This window comes from Lepidothrix coronata, unplaced genomic scaffold (genome assembly GCF_001604755.1).
Source record: "Lepidothrix coronata isolate B3197 unplaced genomic scaffold, Lepidothrix_coronata-1.0 Scaffold1, whole genome shotgun sequence".
Classification (NCBI taxonomy): Eukaryota; Metazoa; Chordata; class Aves; order Passeriformes; family Pipridae; genus Lepidothrix; species Lepidothrix coronata.
The window spans coordinates 2301193-2320755 of NW_016690181.1; the positions used below are offsets into that span (position 1 = coordinate 2301193).

The 19563-nt window shown below is 40.6% G+C and overlaps 2 protein-coding genes across 2 annotated transcripts in view; one reads left to right on the forward strand and one right to left on the reverse strand.

Annotated features, from left to right (window-relative positions):
- Nucleotides 1-15233, forward strand: part of LTK (leukocyte receptor tyrosine kinase) — a 98386-nt gene extending 83153 nt beyond the window's left edge. Inside the window, exons 23-29 of the mRNA XM_017812270.1 lie at nt 2068-2197; nt 3397-3494; nt 5618-5710; nt 6293-6394; nt 7820-7954; nt 8306-8396; nt 9125-15233. Coding sequence (XP_017667759.1) covers nt 2068-2197; nt 3397-3494; nt 5618-5710; nt 6293-6394; nt 7820-7954; nt 8306-8396; nt 9125-9898 — 1423 coding nt within the window. The 3' untranslated portion in view covers nt 9899-15233. The remainder of the gene's footprint in view (nt 1-2067; nt 2198-3396; nt 3495-5617; nt 5711-6292; nt 6395-7819; nt 7955-8305; nt 8397-9124) is intronic.
- A 102-nt stretch (nt 15234-15335) lies between these two features.
- The window catches only part of ITPKA (inositol-trisphosphate 3-kinase A), a 41544-nt gene continuing 37316 nt past the window's right edge, over nt 15336-19563 (reverse strand). Inside the window, exon 7 of the mRNA XM_017812284.1 lies at nt 15336-19276. Within this exon, the coding sequence (XP_017667773.1) occupies nt 19073-19276 (204 nt within the window). The 3' untranslated portion in view covers nt 15336-19072. The remainder of the gene's footprint in view (nt 19277-19563) is intronic.

The window sequence follows — 19563 nt, forward strand, 5'->3', positions numbered from 1 at the left end:
CAGCTTTCATTGCTGAGCATGTTGCCATATGGTGTGGGATATCCCTTTGGTCACTTGGGGCCAGCTGTAATGGTTGTGTCCCCTCACAACTTCTTGTTCCCCTCCAGTCTTTTCACTGAGGGGGAGGGAGGTGTGTGTGTGAAAAACCTTAATGCTGTGTAAGCACTGCTCAGCAGTAGCTAAAATACCAATGTGTTATCAACACTGTTTTGATCACAAATCCAAAATAGCACCACATGAGCTACTGTGAAGAAAAGTAACTCTGTCTCACCCAAAAAAACATTACAACAATTTAACAAAATTTCTGTTGGTTGGTCTTGTTCAGAGGAGTAAGAAGGTACAACATTTTTTACAAATATGTTCTGCATTTGAAATATTTCTCTTTTCAAAGAATCCTATTACCGTCTTAATAAATATAATTCATGTCCCAAAGCCCTTGCTAAGCAAATTTTCAATGATGAATTGGAAAACAATAGGAAAGATAAAGATTAGAGCCACCTGTGCAGTCACTGAGATGTTCAGCCTCTGCAAGACCAATACTAGTGCTGGCTGTGTGCCAGGGAGTTACGTTTTTTAGGTTGAGGTGCTAGGGCTTAAGCTATATTATCTCTTGCAAATAAAGTTAAGAGTTTTTATAGGAGCAGATTTGGCAGCTGAAGGAGAAACTGTGAGAAGCTTTTCCCATTGTGGTTTTCAGTCAGTAGCTAAGTGTATGAGCAGCTTTTTTGCTGTTCCTATCTGCAGAACTGTTTGCCATAAGAAAGCACTTTTTGCAGTAAAGGCTTTTAACCTTTCTTTACAGAAAAATAGTTGAGTGATATATTCTGAAACCTCTGCAGGGATAAGGTAGTGAATATGACTCTGTCTGTGTAGCTTGCACAGGTGGAACAAGGTCCTTCTCTCAGTGCATCCACTTTTCTTAGATGTGTTCTGGCTTTTGATACCTTTGCAAGTTTAACAGAACCTTTTATAAGGTCCCATCTGCATGACCTTCTGACAGTGAACTGTAAGATCTATAAAACCCGCCTGGAAAAGATAATAGACAGCCATTCCTACTACCACCTGTACTTTAAGTATTCCAGTTTTGGAATTTACATTAACACAAATACATAACTTAAAACAACAGTATAGTCAAGAGTGGCTTTAAAATAGTAGTATAGTCAGGGTTCATTGTAAGTCATCGGAATTTATACATTTTGAATTTGTGCAACATGAAGTTCCTCTTGTTATTGTCTGGCCCAGCTCATATCTAGATGCTTGTTTTCTACCATTAAAGCATGAATCTCATGATATAGTGCCACTTCCTACAGTCTGCAAGAACTTTGGCAGCTGAACAGGAAGTAACATTGATGTATGTTTTTTTAAAGAGCAATTTTAATCAATTACACGGTGCCTTGATTCACTTAGTAGCACACAACTCTTTCTCTTCCCCAGTTTCCTTTCTATTTTTAGTTCCTGTATTATCCAGGTAATCATTATCTAAGGGAAGATGTTGCTGTCTAATAACTGAATCTTATTGAGCTTTTTGACAACCTCAGCTTTCTTTTGTAAAGAGCAGAAAGCCATCACATAAGCAGCTGCTGCAGTAGATATGAACTCAGTCCTTTGGCAGACTAAATAGAGAACTGAGTCTACCAAGCTAGATGGCACTATATTTAAAATAACCAGTGCTGAATTAAAATCTCTATCAGTCAAGACTTTTTTTCACAAATGCCAATAAAATTTGCGTGCTTAACTTTCCTATCCCTCTGATGTCACTCTCCTCTTTCAGTCAGTGAGTCCATTAAACTCTATCTTCACAGACAAAAGGCTCTGCTTTGCTTTTAGCTATTCATACCTTCTGTTTAAGGCTCTCTATGGGCAAAACCAGGCACAGCCCTGGTCTTGGGACTGTCATAACCAGAGAGGTATTTTGATATGGCTGAAGTTCGCTTGGTAACTTGTACCATATCAGGATTTGCTTCAGTACTGGTTGTCAAAGATCAAGGCACAGTGAGAGTGTGATGGATGATGGCCAGGTACTAATGCTATCTTTCTCTTCCATGTTGCTCTGCCGTTGGCTTTCAGTAAGTTCAATCACCAGAACATCGTGCAATGCATTGGTGTCAGCCTACAGACGCTGCCTCGCTTCATCCTGCTTGAGCTCATGGCTGGAGGAGATATGAAGAGCTTTCTTCGGCAGAATAGACCCAGGATGGTGAGATAACTTCCCTGCTAGGCTTCTGGTTCACTTTAGTATGACTTGTTTTATGTTTTTATGAGTTGGATAAAGGCACTGAAGTCAAGCTAGGCTGTGTGTGTGTCCCAGCTCCTACAGATTTCTGGATACCTACGTCTGTTTGCTTGAAGTAAGAAGGTGTCAGTGAGACAAAATGAAAGCAAGGCCAGAACTGCAGGCTATAAGTAACTGAGGAGGAAAGAGTAAAATCCTGTCCTGCCATTCCAGAGTTCTCTGTCAACTGGTCTACAAATTAAGGAGCTTGCTTTCTTCAATGTCTGCCTGTTTTCTGTGCACTGTGATGGTACATGAGGAACTGAAGTTATAACACTCTACGTAATAATGGGAATTCATAGCACTAGGTCCTCAGCAGGTGTGCATCAGCATCCTATGGGGATGAACAAATTTATACTAGTTGAACAGCTGAGCCTAATTTATTTGATATATCTCTGATTTCTGATCATCTGTGTAAAAATTTCTCCCCACCCTTCCTGAGAGCAATAAAGAAATTCCTAGAAAAACAGAGAAAATTTCCCTATGGATAAATAAATGATGGGGTGAAAATAAGCAGGGCTCCTTGAGATACATTTGTTTATTATTCTTAGCTAGGGAAGTGCAGATGGTGAAGGGTTAGTACCAGTCCTGGAGTCCTGTGGTAAAGCATCCCTTTTTTGCATACTGCTCCTGAGGGTAATTGCTGTTCTGCAAGAACAGATATGTTGATGAATGCTGACTGTTGGTGCAGAGATGTGTGCTCGAGCATCTTTGCTCTCTGAGTTCCTGTGCTAATTTCTGTTGATAGTTTATTGACTCACTCTTTATAAGTGAGTGGATTTCTTTCTCTTCCATCTTACCTTTTGAACCTGTTCGTCTTTTGATTTGCCCTTTACTAGGCTATACAGGCCAGGCCATATATCTCTCACCAGCTTGCACTCATGTGCCGTGCTCAAGAGAGGGGAAATTTTCTGAAAGTCTTAACTAAGAGTTTACTCATTTTCTAACACTCTGCTTTTATCTGCTTATGTTCCTCTTTGCTCAACTCATTTAACCCTTCCACCATCCTGAATGTATGTTTCTCCCTTCCCCTTCTTCTGCCCCTCTCTGTTTATCCCCTGGCTGAACTATATTCTTCTGCTCCACTATTCTGCCCTTACTATTTTTTGTGTGTCTTTTTCCAGAATCGGCCATCCATGCTAACAATGCAGGACCTGCTGAACATAGCTAGGGATATTGCCTGCGGCTGTAAATATCTGGAAGAGAATCATTTCATCCACAGGTGAGGAGAAACAGTCCCTTTTGATGTATCTCAAGGTGCATGAGACTCATACAGATTTAATTTGCAGTGGATTAGACAGGACTAATCTCCAGGGGGGAGAAAGATATTTCCCCTACCAACACAGGCTTGTGCCTAGATGTCCAGGAGGGCCTCACTGGTTTTTGTTAGGAGTTAGGTTCTCCACTGTTCTTTGCACTGCTGGGGAGAAAGGAACCTTCCATTCAAAGTGAGCAGCTTTAAGTGTTAATTTTCAGGTGCCTGCAATGTAAAGACATTTGAGATGAGCCCTGTAGTCCACTAGATGGTAGTGTCACTCTGTGTTGGCTGTTTGATCTCCCTAACTTGACTTAAATGCTTTCCCTATCCCACCAGGACAGAACAGCCCATCACGTTTGAGGCAATGACTAGGGAAGAGTAGAACAGGGATAATAGGAGATAAAAACACAGCTCAGGCTTCCTTCCCAGCTCAGTGGCTGACCTGCTGTGTGGTCTTGGGAAGCCCATATTTGTCTGTTCACACTTTTTATTCCCTCTTTTGTAGAGAAAAAACCTGTTGATATGGCAAGCTCCAAATAAGAACAAAATATTATAGAAGAGGTAAAAGTTATTTTAGGTATCCTTAACTCCCAGCTGGACACTGGACTCCTTTGCTTCAGACTATGAACTGTTTCAGCTCATAATGTTCCCAGGCATAGCATACAACTGAATTCCTTACTATGAACTGCATGCTGAGTTCAGTCCTTATATGTAAAGCAGAGGAGAGACCTGTACAAGAGGGTCACACAGGTTTTAACTAAACTGACATACAGTCTAGAGATCTGCGAGTCGAGAACTGATTCATCCACATGCACATGTGCATGTCATGTACATATGCATGACATTGCACATAGTAAAGAGACAGAAAAAGGCTAGAGTGGGTAGAGACTGGAGAAACTTAGGGAAACAACTGGCAAGCAGCAATCAGAGCAAAAGGCCATGAGGTTGAGGTATGGTAATATGTTATGGCTTCATTATTAGATCACATGAAACAGTTTTCAGGCTACTTTACATTGGAACAATAAAGTAGTTCATGTGAAAAAGTGTTAGAGTTTTCTGTTACTAAAAAAGAGCAGTAAGAATGTGCATCAAGTTTTGGGTCTTGGATCTCTTAATAATTACAAGAGAGGATCAGTATTTTAATTGGAAACTTCTGAGTTAATTGCTATGGCATTATTTTTTAAAAATTCTTACAGTAATAGTAATATCCTTTTAACAGCATCATATCACTTTAAAAAAACCAAACATTTGGGTCAGTTTCTGAGCTATTAGATCTCTAACATAAGCAACCTGGGAATGGATTCATTTTTTTTTGCCAACAGTTCAGGAAATCAGTATAGAAGGAATTTCATTCAGGTTCTGTATTAGTATTTTTAGTGGTGTCAGTATTCCTTAGAATGGGTTGGGAAGTGAAGGATATCATTATAGATATCAGGTATCCTAGGGGTGAAAAGTAATGTAGTAGGGTTGCAGAGAGATCACTAAAGACAAGTATTGTCATCTAGGAGTCACAGCTGGTAATGGAAGAGAAAATTGAGCCTGACTTCCAAATCCTGAAGGATTTTTCAAGGCTGGCAATGGGAAGAAACATATGAGTTGTTCAAGGAGCTCATTTTTCTTGGCAGTCAACAGGACCCCCATAGTGCTATGATTTTTAATTAGTTTTTTTTCAGAGTGCATATTTAAAATGAACACAAATCCTTCAGCTGTGGCCAGGAAGGCATCACTGCCATTTCGCTCAAGCTAAACCTGCACTCATCAAGTAGCTGCTCCCATATGGAGTTTTGCTTGATTTCATGGGAGATATCTTCCCTCTTCTAACACTCATGCTGTTTTCTTTCTTAGTGAAAGAAGATGGGAGTAAGGAGTGTTTGGAAAACACTGAGTAGAAAATATAATGCAAATGCAGTTTAAGAATTGTGGTTAATAAAAATTATTATGTAGCTGGAATTATTTCTTTTTTTTAACAAGGCTCTTCTCATTTGTGTAAAGATGACTCAACTGAGACTTGCAGGACAAGGTCTAATGTTCTTTCTTTATTCCTTTAGCTGCTTAAGAGTTTTGAATAAGATTTTTTTTTTTTTAAGAGATATAGCTGCAAGGAATTGCCTTTTGACCTGTACTGGAGCAGGACGAATAGCCAAAATTGGTGACTTCGGGATGGCCAGGGATATTTACAGGTAAGTGGAAGACAATGTGAGTCCTGTGAGTATCTCCGTAATTTGTATCATTTTGACCAATTTGAACTGTTTCCTGGTAAAGCAGTGGAACCATCCATTATATGTCTGACTTTGATGACCAGTTAACTAACTGGTGTTAACAGGCTGTAAATTACCACATCCATGCTTACAAGCCGATCCACTTCAACTGTGGCCCCAGGAAAATGCAAACATATGTGGACACTAAACCAAGCATAGACAAATTTATTAGCTAGTTGATCATAAATAATCTTGAATTAGAATACCACACAACAACCATAATTCTCAGTTTATTATGTCAAGAAGACTTGCTGCATCAACACCCTGCCAAGTTTGATGTCTTCAGCTGTGCACCTAAACATCCTCCGTTTCCATCTCAGTTGCAAAGAGGATATAAAATACTGCTCCAATGCACTATTTGTGCTGATGACTTTTTTCCTCTTTCTCGCTTGGCCCCCATTGCCATAGGCACTCCCCAGCTGAGTTACTGTGGTGATAAGATCTTTTATATATTGAAGCCCTTTCACGCTGTGTGACGTTCTCTGTGCATTTTATATTCCCCAGAGCAAGCTACTACCGCAAGGGAGGAAGAGCTATGCTTCCTGTAAAGTGGATGCCACCAGAAGCTTTTCTAGAGGGTATTTTCACCTCCAAGACTGATACCTGGTAATAAATGTCTTTTAATCACTTCTGCTACTCACTGATCAGCACCAAGAAAGGTACTGCTCAAGAAAAAAATTGTCTGCTCAGCAGGAACCTTAAAAAAACGTCAGAATTTCCTAGAAAAATATGAGAAGTCTTCCCACTGCATTCAGTAGAAGTATGGCTAAAGAATTAAAAAAAAATTAAGAAGTCTAATATAAATGAAGGTAACAAAAACTTCCCGTGCACAAATGTAGAGTATCATATGAAGCCAATCAAGAAGTGTGAAGTGAAAGCAGATTAGATTCTCTAGAAGTCTCAGTTAAAAATCCAGAGAAATACCATCAGACATTTTCCTCAGGCCTCAGTATTTGCCACTCAGTTTCCTTCAGTGACAAGGCCTGCTTAAATACCTCTTAAGTGACTCTCTGTACTACCCAGTATTACTCTTTTGTATATTCATGCACATTGCTGGATAATGGAAGCTTTCCAGTTGCTTAAGAATGCCTCTTTCTCTGTACAGTAGATTCTTCAATATACTGTACTGAGACATTCCCTTAAATGCCACACTGACCCAGTTTCCTGAAGTTAGTGATGCCGGAAGACACAGGATTGCTTATCAGTGCCTAACTGTGCGCAGCCAGTACTAAGTATTTTGAAGGAAAGTGCCACAGTTCCTGTAATAGGCTATTATAAGTAACATGCATGTACTGGAAATTACTTTGACCTTTGCAGCAAATAGTGACTCTTAAAATTCTGACCCTGCTGAAGTTCTGGCAGAATCCTCTTGACTTCCCTGTTTCTGGTCATACATAATTTCCAGCGGCAGTGCCTATCTAACCCGTGGATGTAAAAAAGGAGAACAACCTAATCAGAACAAAAAAAAAATGCTGCTGCCTTTCAGTTTCATTGGATGTCTGTTACTTGATTTTATTCTTGAGCATCTTGTTCCCAAACACTCATTCAATTGTCAAGGAAATTTTCCTGCCCGACCATCCAGGAGCCATGCTGGCAGTCACAGTCGCACCACCTAAGCTCCAAAAAGGCCCCTTGGCAGCTACACACACCACACTCACGCAGTTAGACCAGGTTTCCTCACCAACTCAGCCCCAGGTTTCCCATAGCAGAGTCTCAGACGTCTGGATCCCTAAAATAATTTAATTATGGTGCAAAAACAAAATAACAGCTCCAGCTGGTGCCTCCAAAGAGGGACCTCAAACAAAGGAAAGCCTGGGATTTTATACCCTCACAGTCTTGGAGCTTGAGCAAAGGTTTTGATTGGGGTTTTTTTTTGTAAAAGTTGACTCATAATCACACTAATTGCACATTGCTGTGGTTGGACTGCACCTTTGAAAGGTTGTTGCTGTGGTGTTACCTACACAGCTTCATGCTAGGTTTGTGGAGCACCAATGAAACCTAATCGGTATTGTTGGTTGGTTTCTGACACAGGTCCTTTGGTGTGCTGCTTTGGGAGATTTTCTCTCTAGGCTACATGCCCTACCCTTGCAAAACCAACCAGGAAGTGCTGGAATTTGTCACCAGTGGAGGAAGAATGGATCCGCCAAAAAACTGTCCAGGACCAGTGTAAGTATTTCCTTACTCTCACAAGCCAAGGTGTAGCAGGTATCACACATGTAGACAAAGACACCTCTAGTCAGGGAATGGTGACTGCCCTCAGTGTCAGGTGGGTATTACTAAATGTCTCTTGAGCTATTGCCTCTNTAAGAGCACTATAGGATTTGCTTTAAGTAGTAGTTCCCTAATGAGACAAGATCCAGAGATGACATATCCTCTTTTGTTCTTCTTTGGGCCATGTACCAAGTGCCATTCCTTGCATCCGTGATCACTTCATACTGAGACACTTTTTTTGTAATTATCTTTCTTGATCAATACTTTTTTTCTTTTTTTTTTCTTTTTTTTTTTACTTACTTTAAGGTACCGGATCATGACGCAGTGCTGGCAGCACAGCCCAGAGTATCGACCAAACTTCTCTACCATCCTGGAAAGAATCAAATATTGCACACAGGTATTGCTCTTTGGAATCTAGGAGGATGATAATCCATGGAATGCCAACTATCCAAAGACATTAGCTCATTAGCTTTAGTCCCTAAAACAAGTGAAGAGTCCTGAAAGACTGATAGAATTACTTTCCCAGTTGTGGTGGTGCTGTTGGCTCAACTGCTCTTTTCCAGTATCCATCCTCACTCTCCCATCTTCAGCCCAGCCAAAATGAAAATATACTGTTCCTGTGCAAGTGGATGCCGTTAGCTCTCACCTTGTTCAGTAGCAAAATGTCCTTCATTTCATGATGAGGTACTTAGAATCTTTTTCAAGGTCCATATTCTGACCTTGCCTAATGTTGCTCAAAAGCTGTAGCTGAATAGTTATGGAGTGGAGAGGGGGAATGAAATGGCATGCTGAGTTCACTATTTAGTAGCATTTATAGCTACAGGTCTGGATCCAACTTCCCAAAGGAGAAATTTTATACTAGTAACCCGCAGATTAGCCACTGATTTCAGTAAAGCACAACCTCTGCTCAAAGGAAACATATAGACAAGAGAGCATTTTTGCAACTCCCAACAGCATGTGATATCCAGGTGGAACATAGCACCTTTTATACAATGTGCAGGAATATTGCCCAAACCTGATGGCAGTCTCTGCCAAAACCTTTTTCAATCTCATAGCTATTTCTTTTAAAGTGCAGATGTGACAATCACCCTGGAGGTGTAACTGATTCTTGTCTCTACTTTTAAGGACCCTGATGTGATCAACACTGAGCTGCCCATGGAGTGTAGCCCTACACCAGAGGATGAAGGGAGTATGGTCATCCGCCCAAACATTTCCAGTGGGATAGTGCCGCTGCTGGTAAGCCCTTCTCTCACACCTCAGACAACACCTAAAACAATGGAATCTCATCATGCTGGGCACAAACTTGTACAATGCCCACAAGAGCTCCTGGTGGAGAACCTGAGCAATCGGACTGCCCGAGGGCCCAGCCTGCCATGTCTCAGTGATTTCAACAGCGGGTCGTGGTTGCAGCAGACATCAAACCAGAAGTTAGACCTCACCAATCCAGCAGCCCACAGACCTAAAAACAAAACAAAAAATCTCTGGAACCCAACCTATGGATCATGGGTGCTAGAGAATATCTGTCACTTCAGCCCCAGCTCCAAGCTCAAAGCAAATCCAGAGCGGGAAGATTCAGGCTTTGATGGGAATTGCAGTTCTCCTAGCTCTCGGACATCTCCAGCGTCTCCAAGTCGAAGCAACTGTCCTCACCTGGATATCAGTGGGATAGAACTGGTGAAACTTCAGACTTTCCCCTGTGGCAATGCAAATTATGCTTACGATGACCTGTGCTATAGTGCTGACCACCAGCCATTAGCTTTAGCAGAAGTCAGAGCAGCTGTGCTAAGAAGCTCCAGTCTGAACAGAGATGAAAACTCTTTTTATAAAACAGAGAAAACATCAAGAGAGAGGGACTCTGGTCTGTCTTTGTCAGATGACCTGAGTGTTACTCCAGTATAGCAGAAATGGTTCTTCCCAAGACCAGGGAATGTGTGTGTCAGGAAGGAGTGCTTCCTATTTCACTTCCTCCATTTTAACTCCTTCAGATGGATGATGTTTCAACATCAGCAATGTTCTGCTTTCTCCATCTACCTGCTGGATCCCCAGATCGTTAAAGATAGTTGCATTTCTATCTCTGTCCTTCAAATGTGTTCCAGCTTAGAGGTGGAGAACAATGGCATTATTTCTCTGAATACCTAAGGAATAGACTCCTCCTCAATATGCTCAGGTGAAAAGAAATGGACCTACCATCCAGCTGCAGCATTTGGATGGAAATAATGACCAATACAGGTTGTTTTTCTTTCTGACTGAAGAATTCAAAAATATGTGCTGTGCCAGCAGCAACCAAAATGCAAAGGCTGCTACATTCCTGAGAGCTTTTTACAGTCCCGATGAATTACTAATTCTCATGTAGTATATGGGAAGTAAAAAAAATAGACACATTTTCATCTGTTTTATTAGTAGACCTTGTGAAAGCTATTGCTCAAATTGGAAGCAGTAGGAAACAGTAGCAAAGATGAAAAAAAAATAACCAGACTCCTCTGAGCATGTGCTTTGAAAACAAGCAATGAAGAGGAAAACAAATTTACCATTAAAAAGGCAGTAGTTGGTGGAGCTGATAGTATCCCTTGGAATAGTGAAGGAAATGTGCTGCTTGCCTCATGTGTAGCTCTCCTCACAGCTCCTGGCACTGAAGGGGCAGGTGGTTTTTCAAGAAAGCAAGAGCTGCATGGCGTGATGAGAAATGGACTGTCTTCATCTTCTAACAGACTTTACTTGAGATGAACTTAATTTTTGTAAGAACTTTGATATTCAGGATTAATTCCCTGTGCTATGTTGGTAAGCATTAAGCTGAGGTTCTTGGGTGACTGTCTAGCATTTGGTGTACTGGAGTTCTTGGTTTTAACACCCATGTCTCTGAGGTAGAAAGAAAGTCATGCCAAGAAAGGGCAGAGTGAAGGGAAACCTAATGCAAACACTACTTGAGGTAGTCTTTATACAGGAAGGCAGAATAGCTTGACCATTTGAGAAAGCTAAAACCATGACTTTCCTTCATACAGGTGAGCAGGTTATAATTTTTCCTTGCCTAGCAAGCACAGCACACAGACTTGCTGGTAAAGGTAGTTGTTTGTTTTGAAGACAGCTCATTTCTAAGGCTTTCTTTGGTTGCTTAGGATCTAAACTAATGGTTACTGGTTAAAGCCTGCAAAATAATGAGACAGAAAAGGCAAAGGATTTGGATTAAGTCTGAACAGTCTTGGAAGCATTCTGTCCTTCTACCACTCCTGAATGTCACACTGCCAACCTACAGTGGCAAATTACATTACCTTTGTGTGTAATCAAGGTGGGTGGTGAGAAGTCAGTTGTAGATACTCTAGTTTCTTTCTGAGGCAAGAGGTTCTCTGGTCCATGCTTTACGCTTAGCGGTCAGCTGTATGTACAGTCTGAAGATATGTGTTAATAGGAGAGGGTTTGCTTTGACCACACAGACTTCCTGTCCTTTACATCATTTAGGGATGGACACTACTGACCTATGGTAAAGAAAAGCGCAGAGTGAAGAGTGTGAATCCATCCTCAGTGAAATGCATCCTTGGCACAGGTTTATCTTTGTTGGTCTGACTTTGTATCTGTTCCAAACTTCCTATAGTTTTAGGCCTTTGACTTTAGAACGACTAGTTTTATATAACGTCATTTCAGTGCATAAAAATATCTTAAGAACAGGTGTCAAGAGGACGGGGCCAGACTCATTCCAGTGGTACCCAGCAACAGGACTAAGGGCAACAGGCACAAACTGAAACGCAGGACATTCCATCCAAATACGAGAAAAAAACTTGTTTACTTTGAGGGTTACAGAACATTGAAACAGGTTGCCCAGAGAAGCTGAAGAGTCTCCTTCTCCAGACACACTCAAAACCCATTTGGATGTGATCCTGTGCAACCTGCTCAAGGTGAACCTACTTTAGCAGAGGGGTTGGACTAGATGATCTCTGGAGGTCCCTTTTAACACCAACCTTCTGTAATTTCCAGACACAAAGGATGATGACGGCCACCTTTCAGCAATGACCTGTATGGTATGGAAACAATTCCAAATCTATTTTGTAAAATGACAGATGGTCAGAAGACAGGGGTCCCTCTGTGTGGGGCAAATTCCAGTAGCAGTGTGAGCACTGAGGAGCTTAGTGACCAAGGGAGATGGTTTGCCTTGCCTCCTGCCCTTCTTTCCCTTTCACCTTTGCTTTAGCTCTCTTGGCTTCTCTCACATTTAGCTTATCACCTGTGCTATCTTACATCCAGGCGTTGCTACAGCCCAGTTAGATGAGGCAGAAGAGCCCATTTATCAGGAAATTTTCTCATTCTTTCCTGTTGCAGAGCCTAACATTTTTGGTCATGTTTCAGAATGGCTACCTCTGGAACATTCCAGTCAAAAATCAATACATCTACTCTCAGTTAACTGGAATTTCATCAGTTTATCCTTACCTTTCAGAATATATGGTTTATGCATTAGTATTTTTTTCCCCCAAAGGTGACCTATTAAACTCTCCAACAGTTGTGACTTGGTATCAGCAAGTCAGCTGCCTCCTCCCTGAATATGTGATAAGGCCACAGCAGAGTGCAGTGATCCTGGCTCAGCTGCAGTGGACATGATGCCAGCTCACTTTTCAGCCCTTGTTTGTAACAGGCTCTGTCCTGAGCAGAGCACTGGCGGTCATGATCATGCTTTTGCAGGCCCATTATGACTCTGTTTTCTCCTTACCCATCAGCACGGGTTGGAAATTGGTGGCAAGAGACTTGTTCAGAAGCCATGAGAAGTTAACTATACCACCTTCTCTTCCCACAGACTTTTTTACATTAAAAATACAAAGAACTGTCTTGCGCCTGCTACTTCATAAAATAACTAAACAACACCCTAAGATTGCAGTGAGAAGCAGGTAGAATCCCTGCTGTCCATATGGTTACCCACCTTGAGCTACCACTCATACACAGGGGTAGCTCTGTCTTCCCCATACACAGCACTTGTCTCAATGTAAGTCACAAATTTTAGAAAGGCTGATAGTGATAAAACTAGGTAAGCCATTGAAAAGTGAAGTGAGAGAAGAGCACAGTTGTATTACCAGTGCCACAGGCAATCCTGACTGCAGCTGTGCTTCACTTTATAAACAGAATGCAAGTCCAGCACTTTGCACAAATACCTGTTTTTACTGAATAGCTGTATGAAGGTAGTACAGGAAACACATACACAAAGCTGCACTGAGGCAGAACAGAACTCCATCCTGACCAGGATCTTATCGCTAAGAGTGCTCAAGAGTGAGGTGTTGAAGAGCAACTGTAAGAGCTGAGTGAGCATGAATTGATAATTTATTTCCTAGACATACTCTGATGGTTTACAACAGCATGTAGCTCAGGGCTGTACTAAGGCAGATGTAGTCTCTTCTAACAAGACAGGATGTGGAGCTGCAGATACCAAATGGGCACTAAAAGAAAGAGCTGGGAATTTTAGAAGCCTCTGCATTAGCAACCTAAATTTTATACAAGCTCTTAACTCTCTCAAACGGAACAATTTTCTGTCAGCATAGTTGCCATGAACCTTGACCTGCAACAGGTTTTTTTTTAGCTGCTTTTTAAAAACCCTCACAGATAATTAATTTTTCATTAATATCTTGGAGGAAATAATGTTGAAATTGCTTCTGTTGCGATGCCGAATGCTACATGCTGTCCAAACCATATTATCTGAAAAGAAAAATAACAATGACACACACTAAAACTTTTAGTCCTTAAATTCTGAAACTTACTTCATACATTCAGAGATTTCATTATGCTCAATTGCTATCATTTCAAAATATAACTTGCTTGAAACCATTTTTTCAGGAGACACTTTTAGCGTATAATCAATGAGATAAACCCATAGCGTCAAAATTAGATTACTTTGGCAACTGAAAGACAAAACACAATTTTGTTTCCTAGAGGAATGACATGAGCTGGAGATCTGGGATTAATTCAGTCCTGTTATCCATGCAAAAAGTCTTCCAACACTTCCCACTGCAAAATCAGCCATTATAGTGTTATTATCAATTGCTCTTCCTGAGAAGTGTCTTTTAACACGTTAGCAAATTGGTTTTGCACTTGAGTGTATAGAGTTGTTTTTTCTTCTGGGTTCAGCATTAGTACTTTATGTTGCTTCATAAAACCTCATACTTACATTTTAAAGAAAGGACTTATCAACAAAATAATGCAAATTATATTTTATCTTTCTCTGCTTTCTTTTCACGTTTGTTAATATTCCTGCTTCTGATTCCTTTGTTACTTTTAATCTCAATTTAAGTGCTTCGCATCTTCATTTTTCCCTTTAAAGAAAAAGAATTTTTAATTATACACATTTAAAGTGTTTCCCTCATATCAACCCTTTTCCTGAGCTAATTTCTCAACTGATTTGTCAATGGGCAGATGTGCACTAAGAAAGCTTTCCAGGACTAATAAAATAGTTAAGAGCTTTTGCAAGTGTACCTTATTCCACCTCCAGTACACTCCCCCTACTTACTCAAAAGAGAAGAAAATGCTGCTGCTGCAAGTACAGTTTTCCCCAATGTATTTGCATCTCCACAGCTGTGTCAGCCAGGGACCACACTTCCTTAAGACCCTTGAGCAGCAGAGCTCTGTAAGACTGTTTCTCCTGTAACCATGGCTGTGCTCTCTCCTCCTGGCTGTCCACCCTTCTCAATCTGATGCAGAGACTTTAGTGATATCATGTCTAACATCTTCCCATCACATTATCTGAATTTGTTTTGATTTGTCATTACCTTTGACCATGGAAGCACTTCTTGCCAACTTACCTTTCTGGGTGACTACTGTACATAAGTAGATGACATGCCTGCTTCTATGCAATTTAAAGCTGGACAAGTGTATCCTTCTATATTTGCAACACAAAATAAAGAGACAGTAATGGTGGTTATTCGCTTCCCTCTCTGTTAAGTACACTTTGCACACAGGTAAGAATACACTCTTTCATGCTGAGAAGTGTTGCTGGTCCTGGCATGTTGAGTGTTCCTTCCTGTGGCCATACAAAACTTACCAGTGGAACAGTTAACTGCTCTGAGTCTGACAAGTGCCTCTTTATGCACATTTTTTTGTGTGCTATAGGCTATTCACTGAGATTTACCCTGAAGGAAGCCAACAAGCTTTGTGTGGATCAGATTCTAAAGTTAACACATACAAGAGGGTTTGGAATCAAGCTCCAGTGTTAGCTTCCAGTTGTCTTAAGAGTTGGTTTTGCTTTAGGAAATACCAGATGCTAAAGACTAAAAGCAAAAGAAACATTGAAATAAATAGTTTTTGTCCCTTCCCTCAGGCATTTCTGGAAGAAAATATACCATTCTAATATGACCAAAGCACAGTGGCTTTTTTTTCTTTAGTCTCATTTATTTAGTAGCATACACACTTCAGAGTAACAAACACTCATCCAATACAGTCAATGTCAAAAGTGACCATGGTCAGCATTGCATTGTAGTGTTCAGAACCGATGCATGTGGATGATACAGGCCATTTGATCTCAGTACCTTAATAATAACAAATAATAACAACAGCAATAAAAAAGATAGCAAAAGCTCTCTGAGATACTTAAGGGTTTGGTCCAACTCCCACTGAAATCTTTCCCTTTAATAGGAACTGGATCCTATTAAGTGAGTTTTACCCTGTACAAAATTCAGAGGGATTTCATTTTTACCATTTTGGTTACATTTCAGCCACATTTATATCCCTGTGGGGCCTCATCACCCAACATCTTTAAACTTATCTATCTATTTGTGCATTTCTTTCTATATTGCACCTTCCTCCAAAGGATCTCACAGCATCTTGCAGGCAATAGTGAAGGACAGCCTCACACCATTCCTGTGAGGTAAGTAGGTACTGTTCCCATCTGTAAAATGGGAACAAAACTGATGCCTAGTTGTCCAAGGCCAAAAAAACAAGTCAATGACAAGTTGAGGGAGAGAAGTCCTACTTTCAGATTCAAATAGGAATGCAGCAGCTATAGCAGTAAGCATTGCTGCATCTAACCAGTGAGTTTAAAGACCTTGGTGCCTAAGTCAGAGGTCAGCTGTTCAGCACCAAAGTGCCTCTGGGCCAGCATATCTTACCATGCTGCGGAAACACACACACTCAGTGTCTCCAGAGTGAGGCACTATCCCAGCAGATGCATTAATGAACTACACTCTGGACTTGCATGTGAACAAGTACCATGCATCAGCTCTTCTATGTTACATGTCTGTGCAAATGCATCATGTTGACTCTCTGGTAAATATAAGCTTATTCAAGGCAACTTACTCCATAGTGAAAGAAAGCTTCCTCACACTAGCAAGTGAGTGTACACAGACAGACCCTCTGGTCCATCTGATGAGAGACAAGGTACCTAACATACCCTGTGGTAGTTTGCTTATGAGTTCATAGTCTCACCCTCCTAGAACTCCTGTGCTCAGCTGAAAATCCTGCCCTTGGCAGTTTACCAAGAAAAGCTGCCTACTTCTCTCCTTTCCATAAACAGCAGATGATTGTGATTTCTTCCTTTCTGATCCCTTAGCAAGGCAAAGAGGCCATTTCAAAACTAACTTCCTAGAACTATGTATTATCTAGAATGAGTTTCCAGACCACGGTTTGCTATTGCAGAGGTTTTCATTTTTCCCTGACCTTTCCAAGTCATTCTAAAAGTTTGTCTTAAATTCTCAGCTGACATTAGAACATCAACCTCTACCATCTAAATCTCCCCTCTAGAAAATAAGTTACACTGGAGCAAAAGATTCACAGGTGTGGTAGCAGAAGAAAGAAATTTAACTCTGAAGATTAATTAGGCAAACCACTAAAGGAATTATATCTTCACAGTGTTATGTCTAACTTCAATAATTTTTTTTATTATGGTAGGACTGCTTGCAATTGAAGTCTCATAAAAAAGGTAATGTTATTAAAGTCCTCCCTGTGAGACCTATTTACTTGCTATTCATTTGTCATCTCATAGCAGTTCAAAAGTTAGGAGGCATCTGGAATGATATCTGTGCTCACTGTCAATTAAAAAAAAAAAAAAAGCAGTGTAAACCCTCTGAAACTTTTAAGTGGAAAAATTCATTAACATGCTATCATGCATATAAAACTGAGAGACTCTGAGAGGCCACAGAAGTCATCTGAATTTGCAGTGCAGTGCAAAAATAATTACCAGTTTCAGACAACTTCTAGTTTAGGATGAAATGCTTCCACATGTCATTACTTCCTAACAGAATACCTACTCCAAGTCATCTAACTTTTATGTGACAATTGAACTTCAATTTTTAATACTGCTGTTTTGTTTAGAGTGATGAAAAAGTAACTAAATCTGACTGATCTTTTAGTACAGTAGTGTGTTATCCAAAGTAACTCATTTTAGAAATTATTTTAGGCTCTTCAGTTCTAATTACAAATGTTATACATAGATTTCATTCCAGATCTGAACTCTACAGGGTTTTTTCTGCCCATGATAATGATTATTATTGAAGTAGCAGTTTCTCAAAGCATGGAGTCAGCTTCATATATCCAAAAGTTCTCAGAATCTCTCCTGAGCCCAGGACACCAGCAAAAGACGGCAATTTCTGATCAATGTGCATTACTAGCTTTAGATGTTGAAAGAAGATTAACCATCAAGTAGCAATGTAAGTCTAGTCCACATTTTGGAAACTGCATCATCACATTATTAATGTTAAAACCTGGAATGTGAGTGAACATGAGACTAATGATAGTATTTACACTGCTAGTATTTAAAGAACTGTTCAAGTGACTAGAGGAAACCAAGGAGAAGGTATGTGAAGCCACTACAAGAAAACACTTCAATCTTCTTAACCTAAAAACTGTGAATTTTCTATGGCTGTGCCTGAACCACAGCAAAAGAAGAATTAATCACAGATCACCCTGTAATTCCAGAAAGAGACTAGAGGATGTGATATATTGACATCCCTTCACCCAAACTGCCTGGATTTAACATCTGATACCTTGGAGGAAGGATGCCTGGGAATTATTTCATCACTGTGTAATGCTGTGAATGCAGAAACATTACCATCCTGATTGCTGTGCCAGTTTACATACTTAAGTGGCAGCATTGTATTTGAGAACAGGAACATGGCCAAGAAGTCACATATATTAGGAGACAGTCAAATCATGATCTTAAGAGATCACACTGGTTGCTGATTACTAGTGCGTGCATCTGTGTGCTTGTGTATAGGGGTTTTATTCTTAAAAATAAACAAGCCTTGGAAAAAAAAAACTTAGTTCCCTGATCTGTGTGTGAAAGATCATTAGTGATTTTCAGAACTGCAGTTCAGCTGCAAGAGGCCAAACTTCCAAGCTACTAACATTTCCAGCAGCCTACCCAGTTGGAAAGTCAAATGGTTTTGGAGACCATAGGCTGCTATTCTCTCCCTAGAGTACTTGTAAACTCCTGAGAAGCTACATAAAAAGCCAAGGCTGTTCTTGGATAGAAGCAAGGTTAGGGTGGGGAAGAGGAGGAATGGTCAAGAGCAGTTAGCCACATCAAGCCATTACAAACTGTTGTCTCCCTTTGCTCCAGATTTCTTGTGATTATCACCCATTTCCACCTTGTTCACACTGTAACACAATGCAGTAGAAGTTGTTGGTCCAACCTACAGTGTACACAGGCACAAGAAGACTTGGAATTAGAGAGGAAAAAACCAATCTGGTCTTAAAACTATGCAGTTCCCTGAAAAAATGGTTTTTTCTGTCCTGAATCCCCAAGTATTTGCCCCGGTTCACTAAGAAGTAATCTGGAGTCCAATTTTGCCAGAAATCACAATCATTCTGGTTTACCACACAGACCTCTTGACTCATGCTGGTATGATTCCCAAGTATGGAGATCTTCATTCTCTGAGGACCAGTCTCAAGTTCATCTGATGCAATACAGACCAATCTGGAGTTATTTGTTTACATCCATAGAGGGCTGATGCAAAGTAATTTTGATCACTAACTGCTGGGTTCTGGATGTAGCTTCCTCTGCACTGATGACCTCAGGAGCTTGGACTTAAAGGTTTCCTTCTAACTGAGTTTCCTTCTACTTCAGTAAAGCAGAAAATTACAGAGAAGCCCTGCAAGTTTTGTGCCATTCTCAACTCATCTTTCAGTGATGCTTTCCAAGATGCCAATCAAATTGTCCAACCCCAGCAAGTACCCGTCCTCCCTGTTGCCTTCTTGCCAGGGGATTCTGTGATCCAGTGTCTGCCCATCAGGGAGAAGGGTAGTCTTTCCAAAATCAATCAGCCACACATTGGCATTCCCACTGCCATCATGTACAAAAAGTAGTGAACTTCCAACAACCTGGAAGACAGATTGAGATGATGAGGTTACAAATACATCTTCAGCCCTCCCCCACCACTTAACACTTCCTGATAAGAAGGTGACCTCCTCAGATGACCTGTCACCCAACACACTTTTGGGCTGCACTTATACACTGACAATTTACATGCCCCATTTGCATAACCATTTCAATCAGTAAGGTCTAAAAGGGCATGTAGATGAGAAATGGACACAGTAGACAATGGGAAGAAAAGCAATTCTTCATCTCACTTAGCAATAGGTCTCAATTTGAGCAATTCAGCAAGGCC